The 16888-nt window shown below is 29.6% G+C and overlaps 2 protein-coding genes across 2 annotated transcripts in view; one reads left to right on the top strand and one right to left on the bottom strand.

The window, feature by feature from the left end:
• LOC107452620 (homer protein homolog 2) overlaps nt 1-16888 on the bottom strand; it is a 256966-nt gene that overhangs the window by 201851 nt on the left and 38227 nt on the right. Inside the window, exon 3 of the mRNA XM_016069155.3 lies at nt 9538-9669. Coding sequence (XP_015924641.1) covers nt 9538-9669 — 132 coding nt within the window. The remainder of the gene's footprint in view (nt 1-9537; nt 9670-16888) is intronic.
• LOC139427139 (uncharacterized) lies at nt 13293-14491 on the top strand. Its single transcript, XM_071187953.1, has one exon. It carries the CDS (start codon nt 13403-13405, stop codon nt 14474-14476), a length of 1074 nt encoding a protein of 357 aa, XP_071044054.1. The 5' UTR covers nt 13293-13402; the 3' UTR covers nt 14477-14491.

Raw genomic sequence — 16888 nt, 5'->3', positions numbered from 1 at the left:
CTTACTCACTACTATTTTCACAGAAAATATGAAACATTTTAAAAATGTTAACGCATGTAGTATAAAGAATTTTTTGGTGGCCATAACTGCAAAGGAATGTAGAAAGCTACAAAACTGAATCATTAATTGCAAAATAAGAATAATATAAACTTAAAATAAGGTTATTGTTAAATGGATCTCTCTGCACTAAAATGCCATTTGTTAATTGAAGCCCAAGGGTCAAAATCTCTTTGGTGGATCCAGTTATAGAAAGTCTAAGTAAAGTGTCTCAGTCTGCTAAAAGTTTCTGTATTTTACCTTCGAGCCATTGTGACTTTCTAATCTATAGCGCGTAGACGTAAACTCTCAAATTTAGTTTCATTTAATAAATTCTAGTTCTCTCTTTCTCCCTCTCTCTCTGTTTGATTTAAAACGCAATATTTTACAAGACAAAATTTACTGCACAACCCTAAATATTTTTTCGCCAATGGAGAGTGGAAACTTCGTGCTTTGATTTATGTAATTTTTTGCTGATGCCTTAAATAATTAGTTTCAATAATTAAGCAGATAAACAGTTTTATACAAACTTTCTCTCTAGTTATACGCAATACTAATATATCTCACTTCAAATCAAGATTTACAGTCAGTGCCAAGAGAAAATCCAAAAAATATTAAAAAAATATAGTGCAATTTTTTAAAAAACTAACGAATCCTAAGACAAAAAAGGATAAAATAAAATGATTTTAAAAAAGTTTAAAAAAAGACAAACTTTTCTATGGTTCTGCATGAAAAAGCAGGAAATTAAATACTTATAGAAACTTTTAAGAATAAAGATGATATGGTCTCAGTTAACTAACGATGAGGAAAATTCAGAATAACATTAAACTGGTATTATTAATTGGCAACAAATAAAGATTTTTTTTTGTGGGAACTTAATAGGCTCAGTTTTGGATTTCTTTTATATATATTTGAAAATATTGCAATTCGATACAAAAACGCATAGTCACATCTACTTATATATTAAAGTAATTTCCGGTTTTTTTTATTTTTTTTTTCCTTCGAAACTTCGCGCCTTGATCTATATAATTCTTACTATTACCTTAAATTAGTATCATTAATTATGTAGATATGAAAACTTTCTCTCTAGTTATACGCAATACAAATAAATCTCACCTCAAATCAAGGTTTACAGTCAGTAGGAATATTATGAAAACAATATTAGGAACAATAATATGAACAATATTAGGAAAAATAAGGCGTAGTATTTTTAAAGACTTAACGAATCCTACTACGAAAAAGGATAAAATAAAATAATTGTAAAAAATTAAAAAAAAGCGACCCTTTTTAAGGTTTCTTACGAAATGGCAAGAAATAAAATATTGATATTTACGTTTAAGAATTAAAATGATATGGTCTCAGTTAATTAACGATGCGAAAAAGTTCACAATAACATTAAACAAGCATTATTTATTGGCAACAAATAATGATTTTTTTTGTGGGGACTTTACACTCGAATCTTGTACTATAACAAATGTTTAATTTCCTTTTTTGTATTTATTTTGGAAAAAGTTAAAATTCGAACCAAAACGTACAGTCACTTTTACTTATATTTAAAAACTTCTTATTTTCATGTTTCTTTTCTCTTTTTTTTAAGCATTGTATTGATTTTTTCTTTTTAAATATAGCTTTCAACTGACTTTAATTTTTTAAACAGTACCGTCATGCTACTTTGTGCAGCGGGGACTACTTTGTGCAAATTCGAATTTGGCACTTTTCAAGTGCTGCTATTCAGTATTATGTTTTTTTCACGTTAAAAATGTGTGGAATTCGAAGATAAAGTCTCCTCTATTACTACAAACATTTTTTCGAATTTTAACACAATCTCAGAGTGTGTTTTGTTTATCTAATGTCAACAATTTTCCGAGAACGTCGGACGTCGAAAAGTGTGCATGGAAACTTTAGCAGTGCAATGCAAAGACGTTGATAAAACAACTATCGTAAGTGCAAAATTTTTTATTTATATATTGATAAACAATTATATCCTGTAAGTGCTAAAAAATTTTGAAAATTAATAACAAATAAACGGAAAATGAAAAAAAAAAGCACTGTGGGGATACTTTGTGCAAAGTTTCATTCGTTTTTTTTTTCGACAGAAAAATGGTCAGACGTTATAAAAAAAATACCTGGAACGAGAAACTACCGTGATTACACTTTAGAAAAGCTGCAACAATGTTTGCAAGCAGTTGCTGGTGGTATGTCGATTGCAGAAGCTTCTCGGAAGTACAAAATCCACAGAAATACTATCTCTAATAAAATTCACAAGAAACACGTGAAACGTGCTGGTAAACTATTATTTTTCTTCTACAAAGATTTTTCTAATGAATTAATCAAACGATTTAACACATAAAAATATATTTTATAGGACATCAGGTGATTTTGACAGAAACTGAAGAGCAAGTTCTGTCATGTTCATTCAAGCATGTTATGTTCAAATTTATCAATATTATAAATGTTAATGAATATGTAATAATTATTATTTTTGAAATTTCATCCATTTCAATGTTCAAAAATGTATATGGTTTCCTTTTGTTTAAACTCAAATGTTTTGAAATAAACATTCTTTTTAAGAAAAAATTCTTTATAAAAAATGGTTTTTTAACGCTGAAAATTATTTTCAAACTAATATCTTTACATATCTTGATGTTTTTGTTATTAAAAATGTCAACAATTAACTTTTTTAACAATTTTATATCAATATTTTACTAAAAACATGATTATTAAACTGAATTCCTATCGCTGCACAAAGTAGCCCCACTTGGGGGCTATTTTGTGCAAGGTATGTTTTGACTTATTATTTGTGAATATTACATACAAACAATGCCAATATTGATCAAATTCACTCGTCGGAGTCCAGTTATGAATATAATATCGATAAATTTTACTAAAGTTTGAATTAACATAGTTTTTTTTACATGTCAAATTTCAAAAACTGCGAAATCCTGCACAAAGTAGCCCCACATGACGGTATACAATTTTTTATTAACAGTAATGACATTATTCCTAGAAAATAATTATAAACCAATTTCTACGGTTTTTTAAAAGTTTTTTTTTTCTTTTAACACGGTCTATTTTTATATATGAAAAGCCTGCTTAAAGGTTCTTTTACCACAATCCCTAAGAGGAACAACAACTCTAATTGTAGAGAACAATAATTCCATCACAACATTCTTAATCTAGAGACAACATAAAATCCAAGCGCTTAACAGAAAGAAAAAAAAATGTTTTCATATTTTTTTCAAAAGTAGACTCATCAAATTAATAACTAATTATGGCTTTTTTTTTTCTTTATTATTTTTAAAAGACTGCGTTTTACACTGACATTCGAGATTAATTGTGGTTTTGATATAATCACATAAAATGCTTTTTTTTACATTAATTAAAATACTAATTAAAATATTTGATTGACGTATTTTTTAAAAGAACAAACGTTAAATGTTTTTTTTAAATTGCGTAATTAACTTTTATAATATTTTTTGAACAAAATATTTTCAAATGGAATACATTAAAAGAACCTTACGAGTAATTAATTTAAATAATTGTTAGCAATTCTAATTTCGATTAATTTTAAATAAAAGAATCAACGAAATATTTAATTAAACATTTTTAATTATTTATTTTTGCTGTAGTTTCCCGATTTTATTTTTAAAAAAAATTGTATAAAAATATGTATAATAATATATTAAACATTTGTACCGCAATTTCCGTAAGAAAACCTCTTCTAATTAAGATGCGCTTTCTAAAAGTATCTTTTAATATTAAACAACAATACAAATGTATCTATTTAAACATTTATTCCTCTTATAGCTCAGAATCCTACATTTCAGGTTACCTTTTCTATTTTTATTATTTAAACTTTATTTTTATAATCAATATTGCAATATATAAATAGTTTCGTTAATAGTAGGCTGTGAGTAATTTTAGTTCTGATATCCGGTGGCCATAGCTTTGATTACCGAAGAAACTTTCAAGTTATCACATAAAAATGATTCCGTTCTGGGAAATGAAATAATAGTAAAGGGTTGCAATAACAAATACAGTAAATGCAATAACAGTTTCCTTTACCTGTGATTATACCAACCAGAAGGTACTGTATTTTCTTATATAATAATTAAAAAAATAAATTTTGTAATAAATATTTCGACATTAAAAATAGTGATAGATAACAGGAAAAAAAATAAGTTTTAAATTGAAAAAAAATGAATGCAAACATAATTATTAATATATATTATTATAAATTTTAAAAAAATAATTAGAGCCTGATTAATTGTAATTTTTTATAAATAATTTTAAAAGAAATTAAAATCATGGTTATTAAAAAGTTTAAATCATTATTTAATTTCCAACCAATGTCCAATTATTAACCAATGACCATTAACCAATGTCAAACAATGGTTGCTAGGTTTTTTCCTCCGAAAATATTAGAAAAGTGTTAATAACAATACTTTTTTTTCTCTATTAATTACTTATTTTATTCATTTATTTTATTTATTTATTTTTATTCTTGAGTGGTGGCACAATGTAGGAATGCTTTATCAATCTCATAATATGTTATTAAAGAAAGCGGTTTTTGGGTTTTAAAAATATCACTTAATGTTGTTTCAAAGATATGTATCACAGCATTGTTTCCTGATAAATTGCTTATATTTTGAAAGTATTAAAGAATTAAAGTTGGTAAATTTAAAATAAATTTAAATAAATAAAAAAAAAACTCTCAGCATAAAATAGAACGAAAACATGTAAGTACAAGACAGAACATGAGAAATCGAAATTCAGATCTGCTTTGGGTCAAAATTTGTAGTGAAAAAAAAAGCAAGATCGTTATTTTAACCCCTTCCTTCTAGCTCCCGTGAAAATGACGGGTGAGATTTCGCCCGCTATTTTTCGCTCCCGTGATATTGACGGGCTGCAGTGTTAAGTAGTAACGTGCCAATAAGAAAAAAACTAATTTATTTCTTTTGTCCGGAAAACATTTTATTTCTCATCTTACACACCTGATGGCAGTACCTGGATATTTTTAAGGTAATTGTAGATAGTTTATTTCAAACTAGTTGCAGCACTAATCAAATACGTAATACAAATACAAAAGCCAAAAAAATAGGCACTTTTATGACCGTTTTCTTGAAAATTAACCGATCGTTAAGGGGTTAATATATTATTTATATAAATACTCTTAGTTAAGAATACAACTGGCATAAAAATAATGTCACATTTTCTCCTAAAATATTTATGTAACATCAATACAAATTGAATAAAGGTGAAAAAATTTAATTTTACATTTTTCAAGTACATTTTTTGTATAAAAATGATTTTAACTAATAAAAATACTCAAAATTTATTTAAAATACTATTTGTATTTATTATTTTATTTAAAGTTGCATATGTAAACAAGCATACTGTTATATTTTACAATTAGGTTCCTATATGCTAATAGAAAAGAAAAATTTTTTTATTCTTAATTTATTTTTAAATAGTTATTACTATTACTAATGGTTATTAACTATTTTTTCATGCATTAACGTAACCCATTTGCATTTTTATTCCTTTCAACAATTTTATTATTCATAAATATTTTTTTAATCGAAAAATATATTGCCTTAAATATTTCATAGTCATGTTAACATAACTATGAAACAAAAGTTAAATTTTTGTTTATTGAATATATTAATACTTGAAAAAAGGTTCATGTGAAATATTTTTTAATGGTTTAGTTACTTTTAACTGCTGCCTAAAATATAATTTTAACTTTTATTTTAAATTAATCAAAAAATTCAATTTAAATGGAAAAAACCAAGTTGCTTGATTTAACAAAAACATTTTTTTTTTCAATCTTAATCTTCGTTATATTTATTAATGCATTTTGTTACATTTACATCCCTATCATGATTACATCTAAAACTCAAAAACGATACCTTAAAATGAATATACTCATTTTTAATAAAATGTAAAGCAAAGCAAATAGAATCAATAGTGCTGCCATCTATATGTGAATACCAAAGATAGAATAATAAGCACATGTAGTTTTCCAACATAAAAGTTCAAAATATAAATATTTCATAAAATTAGATATTGTAACTATTATTATTATATTCCTGATTTAAAAAATAAATATCAAGAAATTTTACTTTATTCATAAAAATTTTAGACTTTGTTTTAGAATAGAAAAGATTTAAAAATTAGTTAATTACATTACATTGCTGACATTTTAAAAATTCTTTGCAATTTAACATATTTTTTTCATGGGTATTTTTTCTATTTAATTACATTGTAAAACTAATTGCATGATAAGAATTAAGAAAAGAAAAATACGCAAAATGTTTAAAAAAAATTGTTTGTACACAAATAATATACTAACACAAATTAAGATAGTAAATAAATTCTTTTAAACATTCTATTCGGTAAATAGATCAGATACTAGTCAATTTTCTTAATAACGACAGAAAATTTAAAGAAAAAAAAAACAGTTCTGCACATAATACTGAAAATAAAACTTTTTGAACTTTAAAATCAAAACATTTTAGAAAATAAACTAAAATAAAAAATTTCAATTTCTTCTTTCAGGTGAGAGATAATTAAGAATCTTCCATTTGCTTTTTTTTCTATTATCAGTTGCATTTCCTAATCCAATAAAGACTACACCTCTTTTTTTACAACAAATCGGAACATCTCGTCCTGCACCCTGGAGCCCTAAGTCAAGAAAATTGCCCTCCATGGGCTGCTGCCCAACTGAGTTTAGTTCAAATTTACTTTATTCAAAATTATTACTCTAAAGGAGAGTAAAATCCTTAGATATTATATAAGTTATGAAACATATTTTTCTACATTTAATATAGCAAAAGCTTCATTTTTTTCTTTTTTTTACTGTAGAATGATATTCTATCATAAATTTTTTTTAAACATCATAAAATAAAATAAAAAGGAAAACTTAAATTTAAGATATCGAGAGAAGAATGACTATTTTTTTCTTCCTTTGTATTATTCCTAATTAAACGAAAGAAATTTCACTGTTTTGATTAAAAACAATCCTCTTTATCAATCTTCTAAAACTGTTTATTTTTAATTAATACTGTTAACATCTTTTCTCTTTATTTCACCGAAATATTTTTACAGCATCTTAGTCACTTCATTATTTTTGATCATTTTTCTGTCATCAATCACAAATTAAATTAATTTATCCAATCATTGAATGATTGATGAATGATAGATTGTATCGTTTATTCAGCTACCAATTTTACGCTCAATCAGCTGAAAGTAAGATAAACAAATATTTGATAGATCGAGATACAAAAAAAAGGGAAATAATCTGTTAAAAATAAGGGTTTGATCAAGCGATGAAACATTGCAGAATCCCTAAATCAAATCGAAAGTGAAAACATAAAAGTATACTTTAGATGTTAAATTAAATCAATGACGTTATAATTACAATGATTTGTTAAAACTTTGGGAAAAATTCTTAATTTTTGTTTTATTCAACAGAAAAAAAACGTATTATAGTCAAAAGTTGCGAGAATGAAAATAACTTCAACACAGAAATTATATGTTTAGAGTTAGTGCTTGCCTCTGAAATTTAAGAAAATAAAAATTTATTTACTAAATTATTTATTGCATTTATTTACTTATTTTTTATTATTTTTACTTAATCTTAATACTTAAATAAAAATAAAATGATAAATAATAAAGTGATATACCATAGATATGATATAAAATATACCCTAAGATTTATGACTATGAAAACTATATAAGTAAGCACTCGAATTTTACGCGGTCATTACGCTCGTCCAAAAAAAAAACTTCAAAAGTGTTTCAACTAGGCCGAACTAATAGCTCAAACAAATCTAAACGAATTAGCCTCAAATTCAAACTGTATTTTTAAAATTACATTAGAATACATTCATTATGGAAGTACTTAAGATCATTTAATTTAATTGCATGTTTTTTTTGGCCATACACAATTATCCGAAGGTGTTTTTTTTTTGGGTGGGAGGGGTGAATATTGTTTTTAAAAAACCTGCAGTTAAAACAAAAATTGATGTCCTCTAAAAAATTCCACGTGTATCTTTAGCCTTTAATTTGGAAAAAAAAATTTTCCCTCACAACTTAAAGATCACAGGTGTTGCGATTTTAGCTGTATATTCTTCAAAAAGAAAGACTTCATCTCGAAGAAAAGCTGCACAGCCGCAATATTGCTTTGTATCATTTTGGAAGTGTTAATTTTACTGTTCACAAAAATGTGCGATGAGAGACATTTTTAAAAATATTGATTTATTCTATTGTTTCATTTAAAAAATCATTATATAGTAGAAAAAAATATTATTACCAAAAAATCTATAGGAAACTGGTATTCAACGAGTTTTTCTAGTAATCCACGCAGTTTCTTTTCAAGCAGTATTACAGGATAAAACTCAGCAAAGAACACATAGACTTCCTTATTAGCCATACCAAGAAGCTGTTAGTATGTTAACTAAGGAGCTTTTAGTAAATATACAAGAAAATCACCTGTAACGTTACTGAGAAACCCTTAGTAGATTCTAAAAATCTTCAATCAAAAAATAGAATAATACTATACAAAACTATTTAATGCATTGATACACATACATACACAGGCTTGTGTGCTCAATTACATGAGTACGACTTATAAGCCCTTGTGAAGTAGAAGAACAGATAGCACAATTTAGAGAACGACAGCACAAAGATGGGAGGTATGACAATTAAATAGCAGGACTGATTCTTCAGAATAATAACTGGCATGCGCCAAACGTGAACGATCTATATTGATAGCAGGGTGAAGCTTTTTTTTCTTCAAATGTGCACCACCTGTGTACAGAAGTTGTTTCTAATTCCATTCTAATGGACAAAAACACACGAGACACTCAAGAATTCATCTTATCTGTGATTTTCTGAAAAGTGAAGATTTTCGCACATATAAAGATTGATCAGCCAGATCTCCAGATTTTAACACTATATAGTAAGCCTAAGACACTCTGGAGAGAACAATTTCAATTCGCAAGCCTCAATACAGCAATAATTGAAAGCTTAAAAACACCCAAGTGTGTCCAACTACCACAGAAACACCTAAAATGTTTTATTTCCTACAAGAAGTCACGGTGTGAGGTCTGTATATCTTTGAAAATAAGATGGGATGACCAATTGATTTCATTCGGTTCACAAAAACAATAAAATATTTACAAGGTTTTAAGCAGAATTGTTACTGATATTAAAACATTTATACTTTGTCTACGGTAAGAACTCTCCCCGTCACACAAAGTCTGAGGCCATCTGCTGCTATGGAAACAAGAATAGCGAAGAAAAAGGTTTCCTTTCTCTCGCCAACCCGACCCAAAACCTGTCCTAAAGAGTGACCCCACACTCCTACTTGAAATAGTTACACTTCGTTACCATAGTTACCGCCACGGGTCCAGACAAATGGCTAGGAGAGTTCTTACTTTAGACAAACTATAGCTTTACAAGACACAATTAAAATCATGAAATACTTCAACTTACTTTGTTAAGCTCCGGTTCAGATGCAAACCCCAAACCATAAACAGTATTAGCTCTAATATCTGACCACTGACCAAATTTCTGTGAGGTTTTTGTGAAAGTCATATTTGGGGTAATAGTACTATTAATGACAGCCTAGAAAGAAAAGAAAATATTTACATATAAATACGTAATAACTACAGGAGTCAAAAAACATTTTCTGGATTGAAATTAGATCATTTATAGGGTGAATAAAAAATTATTACAATAAACTATTGGAGCATAAGTTAAATAAACTATTAATAAATAAACTATCCGATGGTACAAAAAGTGCGAGAAAGGCGAGATTTATTAATATATTTACTTTATTTTTAGAAACGGTGTTGAACAGCCGACCCAATTCTCAGTTCACGACTATCAATATTCAACTCCATAGCCTTGTAATTTTGAACCCAACCCAGAAGATAAAGGAACTCCTGGGTCAAGCAAGACAAACTAGCCTTCGTGGAGAGCTTTTTGATGGAACTAACCCACATTTGCGATACATGGAGATGGAAAATACGAAAACCTCCCATGGTTAATCCATCAACAAGGGTATTCTAAACTATTATCCGTCTACCACTGAGGATATTTTAAATCAGCACTGTGGTCATTGTAATGTTACAGCATTGTAATGATTTACCTCATTTTAAGCCGGGAGCAGAATTCGTATCCCCCAGCCATCGCTGGAATTCGAACCTGGGTCACCTCATTCTGAGGCGAACGCACTATCCCCTGAGCCACCGCAACTCAGGAAAGCAAGATTGAAAATATCCAAACCTGTTTATTTCCGGAGGAAAGAAAGAGGAGTTGAAAGTCGATAATAAGATCAACATGGCAACCAAATTGGTTTTGATATTCTGCCATCCTGTCTTCCTCTCCTCCCAAATTTTCAAAATTCTATGTCGATCATGATTAAATAAGAATATGTGGTGGTCTTTTTTCATAATTGTTCGAATAATTTTTTTTTTAGCATAAGTCCCCTATCTGTTCAACTAAATGAAAACATAACTTATATTTTATTTGTAATTAATAAATATATTACAGAGGGAAAAAGAGCTCTGTGATTGGTTTCCTGCGGTTTTAGAATTATGAGAAGAGTAAAAAATTACGAAAAAAATTTATACTTACAATAAATTTTTATAGTTTGTATAAAGAAGTGAAGTGAAAGATTCCTTTAATTTTTTAAACCAATAAATATAATTCCAATTGGAGCAAACTTAAGAACTCATTATATTTTTTTATGAAAGAGCAATAAAGACTGGTTGCAAGAAAAATATTTATAAATATTTAAAAATATTTATATTCTACGCTCCGAATCGCATAAATTAACTTATTCTAATCATTTTGGCGATTCCTTTCTTCTAATTCTACAATGAATAAAAATAGTCATAGCGCCTAAGCAAAAAAAAATAATAAAAAAAATTTATACTTACGATAAATTTTTATAGTTTGTATAAAGAAGTGGAGTGAAAGATTCTTCTAATTTTTTAAACCAATAAATATAATTCCCATTGGAGTAAACTTAAGTACTCATTATTATATTTTTTATGAAAAAGCAATAAAGACTGGTTGCAGGAAAAATATTTATAAATATTTGAAAATATTTATATTCTACGCTCCGAATCGCATAAATTAACTTATTCTAATCATTTTGGCGATTCCTTTTTTCTAATTCTACAATGAATAAAAATAGTCATAGCTACTGCCTTAGCAAAAAAAAACTGATTTTTTTTCTCTAGAAGTAAGAAACAAAAACTAACAAAAAAAAGCTTTAGAAAACGGGTAGAATGCTAATTATCTGCAATATTTAATCCGATTAAAAGAAAAATTCCATTCAGTTTCCTTTGCTGCATTGCGTAATCTTTAATCTCTTGATAGGGTTAAAGAAAGATTACATTTATTTAAGGATTACAGGGCGTGGCACTATCGGTGAAGTGAAGAAAAATGTTTTAGAACTAAACATCAAAAATGAAACACATCGAGATAAAAAATTGCACTTTAATGTAAGTATACTCTAACATAAATACAGTAATCTTTTTTTCCCTGGCGATGCTCTTATAAAATAGAAATCAAGTATATACTTTTAGAGAAAATTGAATAAATAAAAAACAAATAAATAAATAAATATAAAAATTACATAGCGAGTATACTTCACAAATATAAATACATCCATAAAATGAAGATAATACTTAAACAAGAAATTTCAACATTAATGTTGAACAAATTCGACGAGCCTAAGAAAAACGCTTAATTTATAAATATATGTAACAAAGGCTAATTGAATAATGAGGTTTTTTGCAATCAGCCGCCGTCATTTTGCAATGCACAAAGCCAATTGGAAACGTCTTCAGTATTTTCTAATCAGCCAGACACTTTTTAGGCTTATTGTAAGGACCCACAAAGGCTAATAAAAGCCAAATTCAGTCCATTTGAGTAATTCTTCGCACGTTTCCTAATAAGCTTAAAAGTTTTCAGGCAGAAGAGAAAATACAGACAACCTTTCCAATTAACCAGGAGCATTGGAAAATGCATTTGAAAATGGCTGGATATTTAATTAGCCTAAGAAATTTAAACCGTGTTTCATATTTGCCGTCTCACGTCAGCCCCCAAAAGATGTTTCATATTAACTACCTGATTTTGATAATTTGTAAACTAAACTAAATTAAACAAATTTCGAAGTTAATTGACTTAAAATTAATTTTTACTGAATTATTTTAAACTGGACATTAGAATTAGTTATCTATATAATTATTTAAGTCTAACAAAAAGTTTTTCTTTCAAGAAGTAAGGATAATTCATTTTTAATTTAAGAATTTTTCTATTATTATAATTTGAGTATGTTTGTTACAGGTAATTAATGGTACATATATTTCCTAAGAAATAAGGACTGGCTTCATTTAATTTCTTTAAAAATTTGGGTCGTTTTTACGACGCGTTTTATAATGGCCGTATTATTTCAAATAGTCCTGATTGACCCTACTAAGTTGTCTAGCATTATATTTTATAACGAAATAATATAATAGTGTAAATATATAACGGTTTAGTAAAGTCTTTAAAAAAAAAAAAAGATAGTAACCGACATTTTTTGTTCTATCGAAATTGAATTATGGGCAAATTTGGTTATCTCAAATCACGTAATTTCATCTGACAAACCGACGAACAAATACCGATAAAGCTAAGAACTAAAGCGCAACTTAAAACCCTTTTTTTATTACGCATAAAAGAAAACAATTTTAAAAGTTCTTAGTTGACTTTTCTCTTACATTTAAAAATATTTATTACCTTCTTTTTCCGAAAAAAAAAGTCATATATTTTAAAGTAATAAAATCAAGTGAAAAAAAAGCAATATTAAATATAATCCTCACTGCCCAAAAAATAAAGATAGAAGAAGAGAGATGTTTCCATGTTTGACTTCAAATACGAAGCGATCGGCTGGTGCCATAGCAAGGGAAGTCCCAATTCACACTTTACGTAATGGTGCAAAAGCAAAGTAAGTCTTGATTCACAGTTTATGTAATTTTTTGTTGGTGCAACAGCAAGGTAAGTCCAGGTTCTCAGTTTATGTAATTTTTTTTTATCATACTAATTACCAAACACGGACTCTTGTATAATTTGAGACCGGTTCTTGCACTAATCGAAACAGCTCTATTCTGCACAGTTACATACAGGGTGTCCCAAAAGGTCGTTTACAAACTTAACATGCTGGTCTGTCATATCATGATGAACAAGATTTACATAGGAACTTGCGTCCGAAAATTAAAACTGCGACCGCTAGAGGGCGATAATTGCACGAAAACGGGAGAGTGGGAAAAACAATCATTTCAGGCGTGGACGTTGAAGGAGAAGGATGAATGAGTTTAGTAACGCAGAAATGGCCGACATGCATTACATATACGGCGCCGCTGATGGAAATGGACGAGCCGCGGCACGGACGTACCTTGAGCGCTTCCCAAACAGACGTCAGCCAAGTCATGTTTTGTTTGGACGATTGCACCGCAGATTATGTGAATCAGGTGCTTTCGTAGCACGTAGCCACATCGGTCGAGAACGTGCTACACGCACACCTGTCGTAGAGGAAACCGTGCTACAGGAGTATGCCATCAACCCGCAAAGAAGTCTCCGAGAAGGCGAACGTGTCTTGGGTGTAGCTCGTTCCACCATAATGCGCATACTGCACGATGACATGCAACACCCTTACCACTTCCAAAAAGTACAGGCATTGTGCGCTGACGATTATCCCAAACGCATTGCATTCTCACGCTGGTATTTGCAACAGCGGGTCGCACAGCCAGATTTTCCATCATGGATTTTGTTTTCTGATGAATCCTGCTTTACACGGGATGGTGTCGTGAACCTGCACAACATGCACGTATGGGCGCATGAAAACCCAAGATGTACACGTGCCCATGCACATCAACAACGTTTCAGCGTAAACGTTTGGGCTGGTATTATCGGTGACATGTTGATTGGCCCTTACCTTCTACCTGAACGCCTCGACGGAAATACCTATCGCATTTTTTTAGAAAGAGTTTTGCCGGATCTGATGGGTGACGTTCCAGCCGCTACACGCCGAAACATCTGGTTTCAGCATGATGGAGCGCCTGCCCACTTTAGCTACGCTGTTCGAGAATACCTCGATAGGATTTATCCTAATCACTGGATCGGTAGAGGCGGACCAGTCCCATGGCCGCCGCGATCCCCCGACCTGACTCCCCTGGATTTCTACCTGTGGGGACACATGAAGTCCATAGTGTACGAGACACCTGTAACATCGGACATGGATCTTATCGCCAGGATCGCGGAAGCGGCAGCACGTGTCCGTGACACTCCTGGCCAATTTGAACGGGCTCTTGAATCTATGCGCCGACGCTGTGAAACGTGCATTGTGGCGAATGGAAGGAGTTTTGAGCATTTGCTATGATGTAATGATGTTTTATAATAAAAATCACATTAACACCGCTATCGATATCATTTTTTTTCTCCTCATCCAAACATGCACTTATTGCCCTCTAGCGGTCTCAGTTTTAATTTTCGGACACAAGTTCGTATGTAAATCTTGTTCATCATGATATGACAGACCAGCATGTTAAGTTTGTAAACGACCTTTTGGGACACCCTGTATAATTAAAAAGTATTTGAAAAATTTGGATAAACTTGCTTCTTGCACTACGTTCCGAAATTTTACATTAAAATTTTTCTTAAAAATTTAATTTCATTTATAAGTAATCATTTTAAAGCCTTTCCAAAAGAAAGGAATTTGTCTTTTTCTCATTTTTTTTCACCTTGACCCAGAAAGTTGGTTTAATAATACTACAAGAAATTATGGCCGAAATATTGATCCAAGCTGAGTTGAGAAAGTTTTATCATGAGAATTCTAAAATATTTGAAAAGTACAAAACTTATTATCATTTAATCTCCAGTACTCAAAGCTATAGAAAAAGTTTTTTTTAAATTTTAAATTTCGACTTCACATAATATAGGGGTTGTCAAAGCGAGTACCATAGCACTCTGGAGTGACGAGGAATAAGGTTAGGGGTACCACGAATTATCTACGATTCTTTGTCTAATAATAATCCTTTAACAACAATCTGGTACTATTTAAAAAGAAAAATTTACAAGGTTAAAGGAGTTAAGAAAATATGCAAGATAGGTTATTCTGTCATATGCTATATGAAAAAGCTATGAGGGTTCGTATTCCCTTTACTACTCAATACTGTGTGAAGCTGGTATTTCAGCTGTTGCTGTTCTAAAGAGAAGCTAACGTTCGAAAATTAATACCTAAAAATAAATGCGAAAACTAAATGAAGCGTTTTAAAAAGTTATGTCTTAAGCCAACATGCAGCATTCGTGGCAGAGTGGCACGCACAGACTTGATACATTTTGAAAAATAATTGAATTTGAAGGTCGAAAATGAATGTTAAAAGTCACATTAAGAACTGATTATATAATAGTTATTTAAAATCAAATGTTTCAAACCATCTTTTTTATATACATAAACTAACGTGTTACAAATAAAAAATTTAAAAAAAAACTTTTACAAAATTTACAACAAAAGAAAAACATAATGAACCTACAAATAGCATTTTTCCACTTTTTAGTATGATGGAAAAGTTGGAATTGGAATGCTTAACACGATTTTTCGAAGATCTTTAACCAATGAAAATAAATAAAACACCATTTAAGTGCCTTGCACTTGAGGTAAAGCTATAATTATAAACTAAATATACCATCTTGCCATGTAGAATTATCTAGGTTGTAGAACGGAAAAATAACTTAAATAATTTAAAAGTTAATAAACTTTTTTAAAAATCACCAATTGGGCGACGTTTTCCCACCTAGATGAAATTTATCAAAATCACTATCTTAACTCAAATTTTGCACATTTTTATGAGCCTACATCATGGGTCGCCAAACTGTTTTGATCATCGACCCCTATATTATTTTTTGAAATCTTCATCGACCCCATAAAAGTAATTTTCTGTTAATTAAAATAAAACTCCATTAGATACTGTATTTGTACACATGTGAAAGCAGAAATGCAGAGTTCGTGCTAATACGTGCTGGTACGGAAATACTTGTTTCACCCGAATAAATATACGTTTATTAATTTATGTTCTATAAAGAAACTGATATTAAGTCAATTTAAAAAAAAATTCACTTTTACATACTCACTTTTACATAATTAGGTATGTGTGATTTGCATATTAAGAACTGCTTTTTCTTTGATCCCCAATCGGCCCTTCCGATTCGGATCGACTCCCATTCGACCCCCTAGCTCAGATCGATCCCCGCTTTTGTTAAATAGACTCCTGGGGGTCTATATAGACCACTTTGGCAACCTTTGGCCTACATAATGCAGTATTGCAGTAAGTTTTTAAATATTAAAAAGTTAGACAATAAACGCTTTTCATTTATCAAGTAATTATGGCTTTTCTCCAGAATGTCTTTTTGCGCCATTTTCAAAATAAGACTAGAGAGCGCTGGCTATATATAGGCTAAGTTTAAACTAACAGTCATGAGTAACTGATGCTAACTCACAGCAGTTATGAAAATAGCATATTATTCGCAAAAAAGCATCAATTCACATAACGATGGAGCCTTCGAAAAATTGCCTTTAATTTTTTCATTTTGATAGTGCACTCTTTTTAAACAAATTTTTCCATACTCGCACCAAACAAATTTACAATATTCGGAGTGCGGATGGTATACATTTGTACTTTACATACACTTTCCCTCATCGTACATATTCATAATATCTTATATATTGCTTATAATGCCTTTTCATTGCTTACAATTATACTCACTACTTACTTAAGTAGTTTCTGTTTTACAA

This window comes from Parasteatoda tepidariorum, chromosome X1 (genome assembly GCF_043381705.1).
Source record: "Parasteatoda tepidariorum isolate YZ-2023 chromosome X1, CAS_Ptep_4.0, whole genome shotgun sequence".
NCBI lineage: Eukaryota > Metazoa > Arthropoda > Arachnida > Araneae > Theridiidae > Parasteatoda > Parasteatoda tepidariorum.
Note: the sequence above shows the minus strand (reverse complement) of the source record. Positions and strands in the feature narration are given on the sequence as shown.

Coding starts and splice junctions, on each gene's coding strand:
- LOC139427139 (XM_071187953.1), top strand. CDS start 13,403: ATGAATGAGTTTAGTAACGCAGAAATGGCCGACATGCATTACATATAC.